At 47.0% G+C, this 15729-nt stretch overlaps 1 protein-coding gene across 1 annotated transcript; it reads left to right on the top strand.

Annotated features, from left to right (window-relative positions):
• The first annotated feature begins 7206 nt into the window (after positions 1-7206).
• Positions 7207-14096, top strand: FCRLA (Fc receptor like A). Its single transcript, XM_008264170.4, has 6 exons — positions 7207-7351; positions 10771-10785; positions 10990-11172; positions 11456-11722; positions 12543-12824; positions 13643-14096. The coding sequence occupies exons 1-6, from the start codon at positions 7273-7275 to the stop codon at positions 13936-13938; spliced, it is 1122 nt and encodes a 373-aa protein (XP_008262392.2). The 5' UTR covers positions 7207-7272; the 3' UTR covers positions 13939-14096.
• The last annotated feature ends 1633 nt before the right edge of the window (positions 14097-15729 follow it).

Genomic DNA, 15729 nt, shown 5'->3' with positions numbered 1-15729 from the left:
TGCTCCACTTCCTATGCAGCTCCCTGTTAATGTGCCTGGGAAAGCAGCAGAGGCTGGTCCAAGTGCTTGGGCCCCTACACCCACGTGAGAGACCCGATGGAGCTTTTAGCTTCTGGCTTTGTTTTGGCTGTTTGGGGAAGATGGAAGACTTCTCTTCCTCTATCTCTCTGCCTTTGTCTCTCCCTCTCTGTAGCTCTGAGTTTCAAATAAATAAATCTTTAAAAAAAAAAAAAAGAAAGAAAAGAAAAGCATTGCCATGCTCTACAAAAATCACTTTCAAAAAGAAATCCACAATTCTACTTGCCTATTTGTTTTCAAAATTTTTTGCCCAGACAACAATGCTGTAGTTGACATCTCTGTATTCCAACACAAAGTACATACTTTTAAAATTCTATCAAATTAGAAGTGGATCCGCTGCTGCGGGTCCCCGGGTGGTCATGCCTTCTGGAGGTGGGGGCCCAATGAACAGTCGAGGACGCTGAGCAGTCCCGGAGTAACCGGTTCCCGGTTTGCTCTCCATGACGTCTGTCTCATGCTGTTTATGACACGCGTCTCTCAAGTCAAAGCACTGTGATCTGGCAGCAGCTTCCGGGCTGGTTTTAGCTCAGCGGTTCCTTCGGCTACTGAATCAGACCTAGTCACCAACTTGGTGGTGGTTCGAGCCCCGCGGGCGCTTTCCCAGTCCTTTTTGCCTCTACACGCTCATTAAAAAGAACCAGGGGTTCCTGGAGAGGTGGCAGATTCTAGCGCTGGGACTTAAACAATTACATTTTAAATTACTTTATGTGCTTAGTAATCTGTTTTTGTTCCAATCATTACTTTTATTATTATATTTTATAATGTCCTCTTTGGCTTGAGGCCCTGAGGATGTTTTTCTCTCATTCTGATTGAACTTCTAACATTCCTTAGATCTTCCAAATCAGTTTTCTTAGATTTACTCAAGAGCCTTTCGATGTAGAGATTCAGGTTTTAATCCCAGAAACTTCTGCTAGTGTAATTTGGAATATCATGCCTGTTCCATTATTTTAGTCGTCCTCAGGGACTGCACTAAGCGTTGAATCTTTTTGCTGTTGTATCTACCACTTGTTTTTCCTGATTCTTTTTACTACATTCTTGATTTTATTTTAATTTTCTTGACTATTTTTTTATCCCTTTCCTCAATACCAGTTACTGTATTTTATGTAAAATCTCATTTCCTTTAGACCATTGTATAATTTAATCTGTTTTACCTATGATTTTTAAAGCTTGATATTTCCTGATATTGACTTCCTCTCTCTCTCTCTCTCTTTTTTCCAGTTTTGTGCCCTTTCTTCCATCTTTCTTTCCTTCATTTTTCTTTCATTTGAAAGAGTTATAGAAGGAGAGGGAGGGGGAGGAGAGGGAGAGGGAGAGGATCCATCTTCCATCTGGGTCATTCCCCAAATGGCCACACTGGATAGGGCTGTGCCAGGAGTTTCATTTGGGTCTCCCATATGGGTGCAGGGGCCATCTTCCACTGCTTTCCTAGGCACATTAGCAGGGAGCTGGATCAAAAGCAGAGCAGTGGGGACTCTAAGTGGCGCTCATATGGGATGAGAGTGCTTGTATTGCAGGCAGCAGCTTTACACACTACACTACTGTGCTGGCCCCAATCTTTTTGTTCTTTGTTAATTTATGATCTGAATTGTTTTTTCACTATTATTTCATGTCATTAAATATTAAATGTATTTGATTTACATTGGAAAAAAAAAAGTGGGTCAAACTTTCATTTTCTCGGTTGTGTATGTCGGAGGAAAAAGAGGATGGTTCTGCAGCCAAGCATTCGACTTCAGCAAAGAGTTGGAAAGACTTATGTCAATTAATGAACTATATAATAACAAATCTGAGGGATGGGTGAGAAATGATGGCAGTGGTCCATGCTGGTAGTCTCAAATAAAGCAGCAAAGAGAGGAGAGATGAGCCTTCCTCTTGGATCCAATGCCACAGGCAGGAGAAAAAGGGTTTTATTATACAAAGATGGCTCACGGCTGATCACCATGCATGTGGACCTTCTCAAGAAATATTAGCATTGCAAGCATCAGTGCCCAGCGTGAAACACTTGGCAGATTATCTTAACGATTTTGTTAATCCAGCAGGAGCCTGCCCGCCTCTGCGGTGGGCCAACTCACAGTGACTGTTGAGATGCTATTTTGCTTGAATGCAAAGAAGAGAGTAAGAAAAAAAATTATATATATATGCAAATTTAAATTTTTTTTTCTGTGGCTCAAGAACTTCAAGCAGTTTCAATGTCCAACGGAAAGAGCTCAGGGCACTATCGTTTCTGAAATATTAGTTCTCTTATTTGCTGCCAGTGGTCAGACTGAAGGTATAGCCCAGGGCACTGGTTTGCAGGAACATGTATTTTCTTTATGAAAATTAGTGACCTAGGGGTATCGAGTTGTCTTTCTCTGGGCACCGAGAGCCACCCTATGGCAGATAAACAATAAGGTGAGAAGTCTGCGGTATGGGAGCACCGGTGCATCCTTGTGCATGCTTTCTGAATGTGTATTCTGAAACCTGAGCTGGGGGTGAAGGGCTGGGGGTGGGGGGGCAGGGGACAAGCAGCCGGGACAGGGGCCGACAGCTCATATGCTCATATCTTGCCTGTCTACCTGAGCTACCCCAAAGTGGTTCTGCTTGTATTCTTTGTTTTCCTTTCGCTCCCCCCTTCCTTTTGCTGCAGCAGTAGGTTTGCAAATCTTTTTTTTTTTTTTTTTTTTTTTTTTTTTTGAAAGGCCGAGAGTTACAGAGAGGCAGAGGCAGAGAGTAAGAAAGTGAGAGAATGAGCCGGCGCCGCGGCTCACTAGGCTAATCCTCCGCCTAGCCGCGCCGGCGCACCGGGTTCTAGTCCCGGTCAGGGCGCCGGATTCTGTCCCCGTTGCCCCTCTTCCAGGCCAGCTCTCTGCTGTGGCCCGGGAGTGTAGTGGAGGATGGCCCAAGTCCTTGGGCCCTGCACCCCCATGAGAGACCAGGAGAAGTACCTGGCTCCTGCCATCGGGTCAGCGCGGCGACCATTGGAGGGTGAACCAACGGCAAAGGAAGACCATTGGAGGGTGAACCAACGGCAAAGGAAGACCTTTCTCTCTGTCTCTCTCTCTCACTGTCCACTCTGCCTGTCAAAGAATAAAAAAAAAAAAGTGAGAGAATGAGAGAGCGAGAGCGAGAGCGAGAGAGAGGTCTTCTATCTGCTGGTTCACTCTCCCAATGGCCAGCCAAATCTCCAAATCTCTGAGGGCAGTGACATTACTACAGATCCTATAACAGATCCTATAGCTCTGCAGCAAGTCCTGTAAGTATTCAGCAGACACAGTGCCGCCAGGCACACTAAAAGGAATGTTATCCAAAAAGTTCACACCGATGAATTTTTTGAGTAACTTGTCCAAAATGGACAAATGTCTTGATAGCTGGACACAAATTATCCAAGCTAGTTTAAGAAGAAATAGCTTCAGTGGTGCTATAGCTATTTTAAAATAATTGAATTTATCATCAAAATTTTCCCACAATGAAAACTCAAGGTCCAGATGGCTTACCTGGTGAATTCTAACAAAATGTTAAGGAATAAATAATACAAATACTACCCAAAACCTTCCTGAAAATCAGAGAGGAAAGAACATTTGCCAATTCAGATATCCTGGCAAAGACATTACAAGGAATGAAACCCAATGACTAATATCCTTAGTGAACATAGATGCAAAAAATTTTAACAAAGTTTTAACAAATAAATTCAACAATATATAAAACCATAAAACTTCTTGACCAGTGCAGGGTTGGGCAACTTGAAAACTAATGAATATTATTTACTGTATTAATAGATTTTTAAAAATCATTTCAATCCATCAGAGCAAGCATTTGATGAATTCAACATCTATTAATGGTAAAAACAAAACATACAAATGAACAACAGCACTACAAAATCCTTTCAGTTAACTAGCCATAGAAAGAAACTTCTTTAACCTGATTGTTTTGGGGAAGCCCAGGATATGGCCATCAAAGTTGGAGGTGCCGTGAGATGGAAGAAAGAGGCAGACAAATCCAGTATCTCTCACTGTGTAATTTGTTAGAGAAGTATGACCTCTGTGGCCACAGACAGAGGATACTGTGCTAAGAGGCAGGATAAAAAGGGTTCTGTTATACAAAGGTGGCTCATGGCTAATCAAAAAGCATGGGAATTTCTTGAGAAGTATTCCATACCAAGCAGTCAGTGCCCAGCATGAAACAGTTGGCAGATTCTCTTAGTGACTTCGTTAATCTCACATGGCTTGAGATGACCGCCAGGGTCACCTAAAGGCCAAGATGGCAGTTACAACCAAGATGGTGTACACAAACAAATCTGTATCTAATATCAGTTTAGGTGAAAGATTGCATGCTTTCTAAGATTGGAAGGAAGGTAAAAAAAGTCAGCTCTTACACCATTCTTGCTCAGCATAAGGTTGAAAGTTCTAGCCAACGCAGTAAGGCAATAAAAGAAAATGGAAAGCATACAAATCAGAAATAAAGTAAAACTCGGATGGGCATTTGGCAGAGCAATTAACATGCTTCTGGGGATGCCTGCATCCCATGGTGGAGTGCCTGGTTCCACTTCCAATTCCAGCTCCCTGAGGGTGTGCATCCTGGGAGGCAGCCATGATGGCTCAAGTACTTGGGAGCCAACCACTGGCACGGGAGGCCCAGAGAGAGTTCCAGGCTTCTGGTTTCAGCCTGGCCTACTCCTGGCTATTGTGAGCATTTGAGGAGTGGGCCAGTGGGTGAAAGATCTCTCACTGTCTGTCTCTGTCTCTGTCTACCTCTGTGCCTTTCAAATAAAGTCAGAATTTAAAATATTAAAAAGAAAAAAATTATGTATTTTGAAATAACATAATAATCTATTTAGAAAATCCTAAGGAAGTCAAAAAAATTTACATACTTGCTAATAAATGAGTTTGCAAGATTACCAAGTCAATATACAAAACTCAATTGTATTTATTTATACTAAGAATGAACAATCAGAAATTTACCTGGCTGCTTCACTTCTGATCCAGCTCTCTGCTATGGCCTGGGAAAACAGTAGAAGATGGCCCAAGTCTTTGGGCTTCTGTACCCACGTGGGAGACCTGGAAGAAGCTCCTGGTTCCTGGCTTCGGGTCAGCTCAACTCTGGCCATTGAAGTCATTTGAGGAGTGAACCAATGGATGGAAGGCCTCTCTCTCTCTGGCTCTACCTCTCTCTGTAACTCTTACAAATAAATACAATAAATCTTTAAAAAATGTATTTTAAGTACCACTTATAATAACACCACAAATATGAAATACTTAGGCATACATTTGACAAAAGACGTGCAAGATCTGTATACAGAAAACCACTGAGAGAAATTAAGGAAGACTTAAATATGTATAAATGGAGAGGTACATTGTTTTCATGAATCAGAAGACCTGGTATTGTTAAGATACCAATTCTCTCCAAATTGATCTAGAGAATAAATGTAGTCCTAATCAAAATCCCAGCAGGCTTTAAAAAAATTAAGAATTTTTAATTGACGTGCTGATTCTAAATTTACATGAAAGTGCAAAAATATGTGCATAAGAATGCAAACTTTATTTGGTGATTTGTTTAGAAGCCCCTTAGGCCCTGTCTAACCTGAGGGTCTAGGCTCTATGGAGTTTAAAGGTGCACGGCTAACTAAACACATCCCTTGTACTTCATTTTTACTCGGGCTGGTTAGAACCTTCTTCCTCTTCTGGGGTTACTGGGTCTTTTATAACAAGTCAGCTGCAAGACTTAGTGCCTCACTGCCTGCCCCACACCCATCTTCAACCACCCCTGGATTCCCTAGGGCCACCAGCACAAAAGCACGCCTCTCAGATAATGGAAATTTTGTTCTAAATGCTTATTTTAGCTTGAGAAAGAGCCACCGTCTCGTGCCTCTGTTGCTCATATGTCTGCCGTGTTCTGTGGCGTTTGCACAGCTGAGTGGTTCTGCTGTCCCTCCACCCGCTCCCCCCATTTCTGATGGCTGTCTCACCTCCAGATAACCCACTAGGGACCTGGTGGGTGCTGTGATGGGAGAGAGGGGAGGAGGGCAGCCACTGAGAAAAGACATGGGCCCTGCCATGGAGGCCTCAATGAAATGTTCAGAGGCTGGGACGATGGTTCCCATAGAGCCATCCAGAGCTGAAGAGACGCTATAGCTTCCATATCGCCCCATTGCTGGCTCCTCGGGTTTCTCAAGCTATCGGATGCCTCCTGTCTCAGATTCCTTCAGGATCAGTGGCTTGAGCTTTGGCCATGGGCCTGAGCCCTGGGTTTCCTGCTGGGTCCTCTGAAGATAGATTTTCTTTTTCCCTCTGCTCGTCCTTGGAGAACGTTTCCTGCTTCATACTCAGATTTCCACTGAGACCAAGCAGCCTTAGCTGTGCAGATGCGGGGAGCTGAGAGATGAGTCTAGAGAAATTTTTGTACAAATTTTCAGGATTGGGATGATCAGAATCTACAAGGGACTAAACTCATATCTACCCTAATCTGATATCTCAGTCCCCAGATATTGCAGCACCAGGATTGCAGCACGATGTATTTGTACCCGTGCTTTTCCATGACTTTCCATATAGCCTTCAAGAAATTTCCCACCCATCCTCAAGGGCTTCACCAATGAACTTGAAAGGTCATTGCATTGATCTTTTTAAAATATTTATTCATTTATTTGAAAGGTGGAGTTACAGAGGCAGAGGCAAAGAGAGGTCCTGCATTCACTGGTTCTTTCCCAAAATGGCTGCAACAGCCAGAGCTGTGCCGATCTGAAGCCAGGAGCCAGGAGTTTCCTCCAGGTCTCTCATGAGGGAGCAGGGGCCCGGGACTTGAGCCATCTTCTACTGCTTGCCCAGGCCATAGCAGAGAGCTGGATTGGAAGTGGAGCAGCCCAGACTCCAACTGGTGCTCATATGGGATGCTGGTACTGCAGGCGGTGGCTTCACCCACTCTGCCAGAGCGCCGGCCCCAGGGTGTATATGAAGGCCTGTTGGCCACCAGATAATTGCATGCTTTGAAAGGTTTCTGGGCAATTCTTGAATGGTTGAAAATGCCCTGTTTCATCTGCAGCCCCAGGGTTGACCCTGGAGCCAACCTGGCCAAATCTGAATGATGAAAGCCAATCACAAACTCAAAAATAGGCCCCAGATGCAAGGAGATGAGACAGTTAGGTTTACTTCCCATTTTCTAATTTGAGTGGTTTCACGCTGAAGAAAATCAGTGTGCTGGGTTGCAGGAGACCTAAACACATTCACGATGAAGCTAGGCTCTGTCTTCATGAGCTGGACACTCCACCTTTCCCCTGGGATGCTCTGGGCAGCTCTGATGTTTCTGGGTAAGTAGAAAGCTTGGATGTTGGCGTGGGCAGGGAGACACACCTGCTTCAAGGAAAAGACTCGAGGTGAGGAGGAAGCAGTGTTCAGAGGCAAGGCATAAGAAGAGATTTTGGTTGTGTGGGATTGAAGACTGAATGTAAAATTCTTCCAGGCTTTTCCATCCTAATAGTTCCCTATGACTAGGATAACTTCTCTAGCTACAATCTCGACTCTTTCCACCGTTTTTTGAGATGAGGTTCTTGCAAAGGTAGACTGCACTTGCTCTCTCTGCTGCCCCACTCACTGCTCACACTTGTGGGCTGGCGGTCACTGAAGTCAGTACTGCACAGAGCACAGTGACCGGCACGCTAAGCAGGCCTTGGCACACCTTTCCAGCGTATCCTTCTGTCTTCTCTGCTCACTGGGCACGGGTGATCACTTAGTCCTTCTTGGCCTTCTCTGCTGCCCCGGCTCCCATGGAACTATTTTCTCCCAGTACTGCAGGTGCTTCTCTGGGTTCTTCGGTAGCTTCTCTTCTCTTCTCCTTAAATAGTAAAGTTGTCTGTAGTTACATCTTTGCCTCTCTATGCTGCTTTCTTTACACAGTCTCCTTCATGAGCTTATTTGTCTGCATATTTTTTCCCACTACAATTCAATTTTTAGGAGTCCCAAATCATATCCCTAGCAATGCTTTGGAACTTCACATTTAATTATCAAGCTTTGCTTTGTCTCACAAGTATCTCAGCACAATGTGACCGGGACTGAATTAATCTGTCCTTGGGGTCCCCACCTCTTCTAATTCATCTTTCACTATTTCTGACCTCTGATGGTATCCTCATCCATCCCGCCACCTAGCCCAGAAACCTGAGAAGCAACCTGGACTCTGCCCTGTCACTCTCTGTATCTGGCCAATCACCGAGTTTGGCAAATTTTATCTCCAGAGTTGTTCTTAGAGCCAACCCCTTCTCTGAAACATCTCTAATGTCCTAAGATGAGCCCTCATCATTGACGATTTGAACTCACTCCATAACATTGTTTCTTCTAAGATTTATTTATTTAGAAGGCAGATTGACAGACATAGAAGGAGAGACACAGAGAGAGAAGTCTTCTTTTCTTCTTTAAAGATTTATTTATTTGAAAGTCAGAGTTACACAGAGAGAAGGAGAGGCAGAGAGAAAGATCTTCCATCTGCTGGTTCACTCCCCAACTGGCCACAACGGCCAGAGCTGTACCGATCTGAAGCCAGGAGCCAGGAGCCTCCCCTGGGTCTCCCACACTGGTGCAGGGGCCCAAGAACTTGGGCCGTCCTTCACTGCTTTCCCAGGCCACAGCAGAGAGCTGGATCAGAAGTGGAGCAGCTGAGAGTCAAACTGGCACCCACATGGGATGCTGGCACTGAAGGTGGCGGCTCCACCTGCTATGCCACAGTGCCAGCCCCGAGAGAAGTCTTCTAACTGTTGGTTCACTCCCTAAATGCCAGGGTTGGGCTAGGTTGAAACCAAGCTCCATGAACTTCATCCAGGTCTCTCATGTGAGTGGCAGGAACTCAAGGGCTGAAGCCATTATCCTCTGCCTCCCAGGCAAATTCAGCAGGAAGCTGGATTGGAAGTGGAGCAGCCAGGACTCTCATTAACACTCTGAAACAGACAGAGTAATTTCTTTTTTTAAAGATTTATTTTATTTCTAAGTCAGAATTACAGAGAGTGAAGGAGAGAGGTAGAGACAGACAGACAGACAGAGAGAGAGAGATATCATCCATCCACTTGTCCACTTCCCAAGTAGCCACAATAGCCAGGGCTGGACCAGGCCTAAGCCAGGAGTCAGGAGCTTCTTCCAGATCTCCCATGTGGGTTCATGGGCCCAAGTACTTGGGCCATCTTCTGTTGCTTAGAAGTGGAGCAGCCAGGACTTGAACCAGCACCCACATAGACTTGAACCAGCACCCACATGGACTTGAACCAGTACCCGCTAGACCACAAATAAATAATAAATCAAATAAATCGCAATCTACTTATATTTACATATTCACTCAGCAGACTCTTACCTGCCTGCAAGGCTTTGCTTGTACGGCTGCCCCTGCCTGAAATGAGCTCGCTCCATGGGTTCCCGTTCCCCTGCCCTTTACAAACTTTAGGTTTCTTTTAAGGGGCATTTTCTCCAGGAAGCCTTCCCAGAACCCTCGTTTCTGCTCAGGTGGATGCCTGTGATAGCTCTTTCTGATTGCCCCCCCCCCCCCCCCCCGCTCGCCTTTTGCTGCAAACAGTCTCTTTGTATGCATGTGTCTTCCACTACACTTAAAGCTAACTATGGGCCAGGACATGCTTCTTCAACTGCAGCCTTGGAATTAGATAGTCTGATTTCAAGCCCCTCCTTGATTTACCAGCTCTGTATCACCTTGGAAAGGGGACATTTTTCTCACTCTGATTCGACTTTCTCACTTGTACAGCGAGAATAATAATACCAGCCACACGAGATATATTGAGTGAAAGTGCCAGATAGCCCAACAAGGTTTTGTTTTTAAAAAAGAAAAGAGCAGAGGCAGCTGAATGCAGCTGAGTGACAGTGGAGGAACCGAAAGGAGGTAGAAAGCCTGTGAGAAGCTCTAAAGCGAGCACCTGGGCCTCCTACGATGCGAATCAGGAAGTAGGAGGGGGCCCTGGTAAGGGAAGCTTCAAGGTCAAAGCAGACCACGGAGCCACTGGGATGGAAGGGGCCAAAGGCAAGTGGGACAGAGAAGGTGAGCACTGTGAGTGGCTGTGGCTGGAAGAGGGCACGAGGGGAAGGAGATGGTATAAGTAGCACCGCCCCTGCCTGGATCATCACCGAGGTAAGGTGTAGGTTGAGGAGATACAGTCAGAAATCCACACCTCTACGTTTCAACCCAGAAACAAAGAATGATGCTACAGTTCCCAATGTACAGACGGGAAGTAGTGGGTCTGGGGTGCAGAGGACCCACTGTTGACAGGGAAAGTTCAAGAGGACGTTAAGATAGAGATGGGTCAAAGACCAAGACCTGAAAGGGGGAGTGAGAAAGGAGAGACCCAGCTAGCTACGGGAAGCTCTTTGGCGTCCTCAAGGCCTAAGAGCCAAGTGAATTTTGGGAAAGTGAAAATTCAGAAGAGAGCCCCTAAGGAGGGTCTGCGGACTGCCGCAGACCACGTCAGCGTGGTGAAGACAAAGAACACTGATTTTGGACTCACACGCACCTTTCCTATTCCATTGGTCATTTACTTTTCTACACCTGTTTGTTCACAATTTATAACATGGGAATGAAGTCACTTACATGATGAAAGCAGGTGAAGGTTGAGTAGGATAACACATCAAAGTGCTAGCCGATGGTCATGACCGTTAGAATCTGATGTCTTCCTTTCCCTCCTGTCCTGTGCCTGCTGCCCTGGGTTCACCGTTGTCTTTGGCATCTGGTTGCCTGCACCAACAGCTGGATGTCATTCTGGTGAGTTCACTGTCTTCAATTGTCTCCCATATCTCTTCCTTAGACCACGCTCTGTTCCTTGAGATCACACCAGCTTAAAATTACTCACTTGAGACTCTTTGGGGCCTCTTGGAAAAAAGGTGTTGGTGTCTCCCTAGTCTCAGGAGAGGGAGAAACTTCTGGGGGGGGGGTGGCGATTTCCTGTCCTATTTCTCTGAATTGCAGCATCATTGTCTGGATCTCCCTGGACCGTGCCATCTTCCGCTGCCAATCTTGAGACTCTGCAGTGTGATGGACCCATCAGCACCAGGAAGAGCAGCTGCCACACTGATGCTGACCCAAGGGACGATGACTACGAAATCAAAGCCTACACTTTCAGCGAACCCTTCCATCTGATTGTGTCCTACGGTGAGGCCCTGGGAAGGCCCTGTCGAGTGCCCTAAGCCCCTCCTTTCCATCCTATAGCCCACTCAGGAAGGTTCTCCCAGAACTCTGGCCATGTGATGAGGTACTTTCTTCCCCCACCTTCAGCCCATAGCAACTGGGGTTCCCTCAGTCCTAGGCCCTAGAGAGCTTGTTCCACATTCTCGACCAGGGGTGAGAGTTGCCTGGACCCTACTGTGGGCATCACTGGGAGACCTCCCAAGGGAAGCAGTGGGTAACACTCAGCTCTTGCTCTTCTGGACCACAGACTGGCTGATCCTCCAAAGTCCATCCAACCACCTATTTGAAGGGGACCCACTGATTCTGCGCTGCCGAGCATGGCAAGATTGGCCACTGACTCAGGTCACCTTCTACCGAGATGGCTCAGCCCTGGGCCCCCCTGGGCCCAACAAGGACTTCTCCATCGCTGCGGTGCAAAAGGCAGACAGTGGGCGCTACCACTGCAGCGGTGTCTTCAGGAGCCCTGGTCCTGGAAGTCCAGAGACAGCAGCTGCCGTGGCGATCACAGTCCAAGGTGAGAGCTAAAAGCAGCACTGCCAGGGTAGAGGCAGATGAGGTGGGATGAGGAGCCCAGAATGGGGGTCTTTGGGCCCGAAGAGGAAAAGGCCACGGAAGGCTTGGGATGTGGTTGCTGGAAAATGCCCAAGTTGGATTTCCAGGAGGGGCAAAAGCTAGGCATTGTTTTTTCAAGTCATTCAGCACCACCCAGTTGGGCATGTTTCACACCCAACTGGGCATGCTACCCAGCATTTACTGATGGGTTGTGAGGACTCTTGTAGGATTTGTCTACCTCTGGATCTTATCTAGTCCTGTCTCCTGGAAGACAGTCAGAGCTTGACAGATTCAAATGCAACCTTTCTTGTTTTTCTTTTTTTGTTTTTTAAATATTTATTTTATTTATTTGAAATCAGAGTTACAGAGAGAGGTAGATCCAGAGAGAGAGAGGTCTTTCATCCATTGGTTCACTCCCCAAATGACTGCAATGGCCAGAGCTGAGCTGATCTGAAGCCAGGAGCTTCTTCCAGGTCTCCCACATGGGTGCAGGGGCCCAAGGACTTGGGCCATCTTCTACTGTTTTCCCAGGCCATAACAGAGAGCTGGATCGGAAGAGGAGCAGCTGGGACTAAAACCAGCACCATATGGGATGCCGGTGCTTCAGGCCAGGGCTTTAACCTGCTATGCCACAGCGCTGACCTCCCAAATGCTCTCTTCTGAGACAGCCCAATCATGGTGGAAATAAGGAAAAGGAAGTAGGACTGGGGTTCTTTGCCTGTCCCAGGTCTACCTGAGTATAGGACGGCTCAGCTCTTCTTTCTCACCTCTCTTTCCCCCAGAACTGTTTCCTGCCCCGGTTCTCCAAGCTGCACCTTCTGGGTCCCAAGACGGAAGCCTGATGACCTTGAGCTGTCAGACAAAGCTGCCCCCACAGAAGTCAGCCACCCGTCTCCTCTTCTCCTTCTACAAGGATGGAAAGCCAATGCGCAGCAGGGGCCGCTCCTCGGAATTCCAGATCCCCATAGCTGCAGAAGAGCACTCTGGGACCTACTGGTGTGAGGCAGCCACTGAGGACAACCAAGTTCAGAAACAGAGCCCCCAGCTGGAGATGAGGGTGCATGGTGAGTTAGTGTGTGTGTGTGTGAAGTTGGGGAGGGGAGGGTGGCTGGGTCCATGACTGGGATTCAGTGTGACGAAGTTAGGAGGGAACACAGAGGAGGCAGGAGCAATAAGCCAGAGTCCCCGAGGTTGAAAGGCAACACAGACAGCAAAGCCCTCCCTCAGATTGGGCTGTTTCACCACTGCCCCAAACTAAGACCCGAGCCAGCTCCATTCCTGCTTCCCCATAGACCTTAAGGGCCTGATGTCATCTCTGGGCATTTGCAGAGCATAACAGATACAATATGGTATCTTCATCTGATATGAGGATGAGGTAGTCCAGAGATAATAATCAATTCTTGGAGCTACCATTAAGAAGGCTGCACTTGACCTGAACTACACCCAGGGGAGATGTTAAGGGTGATGAGGGGTCTTGGAGGCTTGTCATATGAGAAATATTGGAAGGGACGGGGTGGGTGCTCTTTCTGAGAAGGAGATGACTCAGGGGCCCACAGAACGGTCCTCAAAATGAGGAACTAGCCTAACGTCATCTATAGTACAGAGCTTGACCTAGGTCTGTGCTTCAGGGAATGAGATTCTGCTTTGCTAGAAGAGGAATTGGCTAATAGTCCCGACAAGGCCTCATCACCGAAGACTTTTAAGCAGAGGTAACCAAGCTTTAGATCAAAATTTGGATCGGGAGGGACACCAGCGTCCTTAAGTCTCTACTGCCATGGGGCCCCACAACCACCTTCAGAGAACAGGAGAGATTGCGCAGGCTCGTGAGGGGAGAGCAGGGCCAGACTTCACTCTTGTCCGTGCCTCCTGTCCCACCATCCAGCTTCCTCCGGCACCGCTGCACCCCCCACCTTGAATCCAGCTCCTCAGAAATCAGCCGCTCCAGAAACTACTCCCACTGAGCCCCCTGGGCCTCCGCCTCCACAGCCAACCCCTGCTTCTGAGGATTCGGGCTTCTCCTCTCCTCTGAGGGCTCCAGACCCCCATCTGTATCACCGGATGGGCCTTCTTCTCCAGCACATTCAGGATGTGAGAGCTCTCCTCGGTCATCTGGTCATAGAGCTGAGGAACTTGTCTGGCCACCTGAAGCCCGGGACCACAGAAGCTCCTGCAAAATGAAAGCAAGCGATTCGCCCGCCATATTGCTGGACCAGCTCCAATAAACCCAGCTCTGTCTATGTTTCTCTTCCTGTCTTGCCCGTGTGCACAAATAGTTGTCCTGGTGTTTGGTAAGAACAATAGAGACAGGTGAGCGTAAATAAATGTGTGCAAAGCGATCCCTGGAGTTTGGTTCTGCTTGTGTAGTCTCTGTCCACATAACAACAGAATTCTGCTTTCTCTGGACTGGCAATTTCCTTCTGTTGCTCCAACCAGAACCTGGCGACTCAAAGAGGAGCAATGAGGTAGATTTAATGTGAGTGAGCCTCTCCGCCCCCAGGGCATTTGGCAACAATTGGCTGTTGCTCTTGGGGGTAAGGATGTGTGTGCTACTGGATTCTAGTGAGCAGAAGCCACAGGTGCTGCTGACATCCCATAATGTACAGGACAACCCCTTCCACAAAAGATTGTCTGAGAAACCCCAGCCTAATGAAAGCTGGGGTAAGCTCTGGGGTGAAACTTTACCAACCGACTGCTCTCCCCTCTCAGCCTCCGTCATACAAGTGTTATACATACACAAGTGTTGAGTTGGTGCCACGGCCTGAATGTTGTGTGCCACTGCCCCCTTCAAGCCCCAATCTGTATGTTGAAATCCTAACCTGGAAGAAAATGATATAAGGCAGTGTGACCTTTAGGGGTGATTAGTTCTTCAAGGCAGAGCAATTATGATTGGGATTAGTGCCACTGATAAAAAGACCCTGGGTGGGGGGACAGTGCTGTGACATAGTGGTTAAAGCTGCCACCTACAGTGTCAGCATCCCATATGGGCATCAGTTCAAGTCCCGGCTACTCCACTTCTGATCCAGCTCTCCGCTATGGCCTGGGAAAGCAGTAACAAGATGGCCCAGTGCTTGGGCCCCTGCACCTGCATAGGTGACCTGGAAGAAGTTCCTGGCTCCTGGCTTTGGATCAGCTCAGCTCTGGCCATTGCGGCCATTTGGGAACTGAACCAGTGGATGGAAGACCTTTCTTCTCTTTCTCTCTCTCTGCCTCTCTGTAACTCTGACTTTCAAATAAATAAATAAATCTTAAAAAAAAAAAAAAAAAAAAAAAGAGGCCCCAGATGGCTCACGCCCCCTCCAGCCGTGTGAGGACATAATGAGAAGCTGCCTTCTATGAACTAGAAAGCAAGCCCTTACCGGAGACCAAATCTGTTGGTGCTTTGATACTCGACTTCCTAGCCTGCAGAACCGTGAGAAGTAAGTTCTATTGTATATAAACTACTCCGCCTATGGTATTTTTGTTGTAACAACCCCAGTGAACTAAACCACCTGGTCTTCACTACATGCCCAAGTTTATACCATGTTAAGAATATTCATAAGCTTCCATCTGGAGAGGGCTCAACCTTTGGGATAGAGAGGCCGTAATACTCGCACTCATAATAGAATTGAAGTAGGGTATACAGAAATCTACAGGATCCTATTGGCTTCAGAAACATGCGATCAAGTAAGTCATTGGCAGAGTGGCAAATATTTGTTTTAATCCACTTGTCTGAAATATTTTCCTTTTAAAAATATACATGGATCTATCTTAGTACCATATTAACACTTCTGTCTATGCCCGAACTGCAACTCTCAGCCAATGAGAGCCGGCCTGGCAGACTCTGTGGTAACCGTTGGTGGGTGAGTCAGCACCTCATTTTCTAGTGACCGTAACAAAGGGGAGTTTTGTCATGTTACTCTGAATTACATGGCCTTCCTTTGTGGTCTTTATTCTGTGCAGTTTTGATTCACAAAGATTTACAAAAGGTTG

This window comes from Oryctolagus cuniculus, chromosome 7 (genome assembly GCF_964237555.1).
Source record: "Oryctolagus cuniculus chromosome 7, mOryCun1.1, whole genome shotgun sequence".
NCBI classification, from domain to species: Eukaryota; Metazoa; Chordata; class Mammalia; order Lagomorpha; family Leporidae; genus Oryctolagus; species Oryctolagus cuniculus.
The sequence above is the reverse complement of the archived record's forward strand: the minus strand, read 5'-3'. Positions and strand labels throughout refer to the sequence as shown.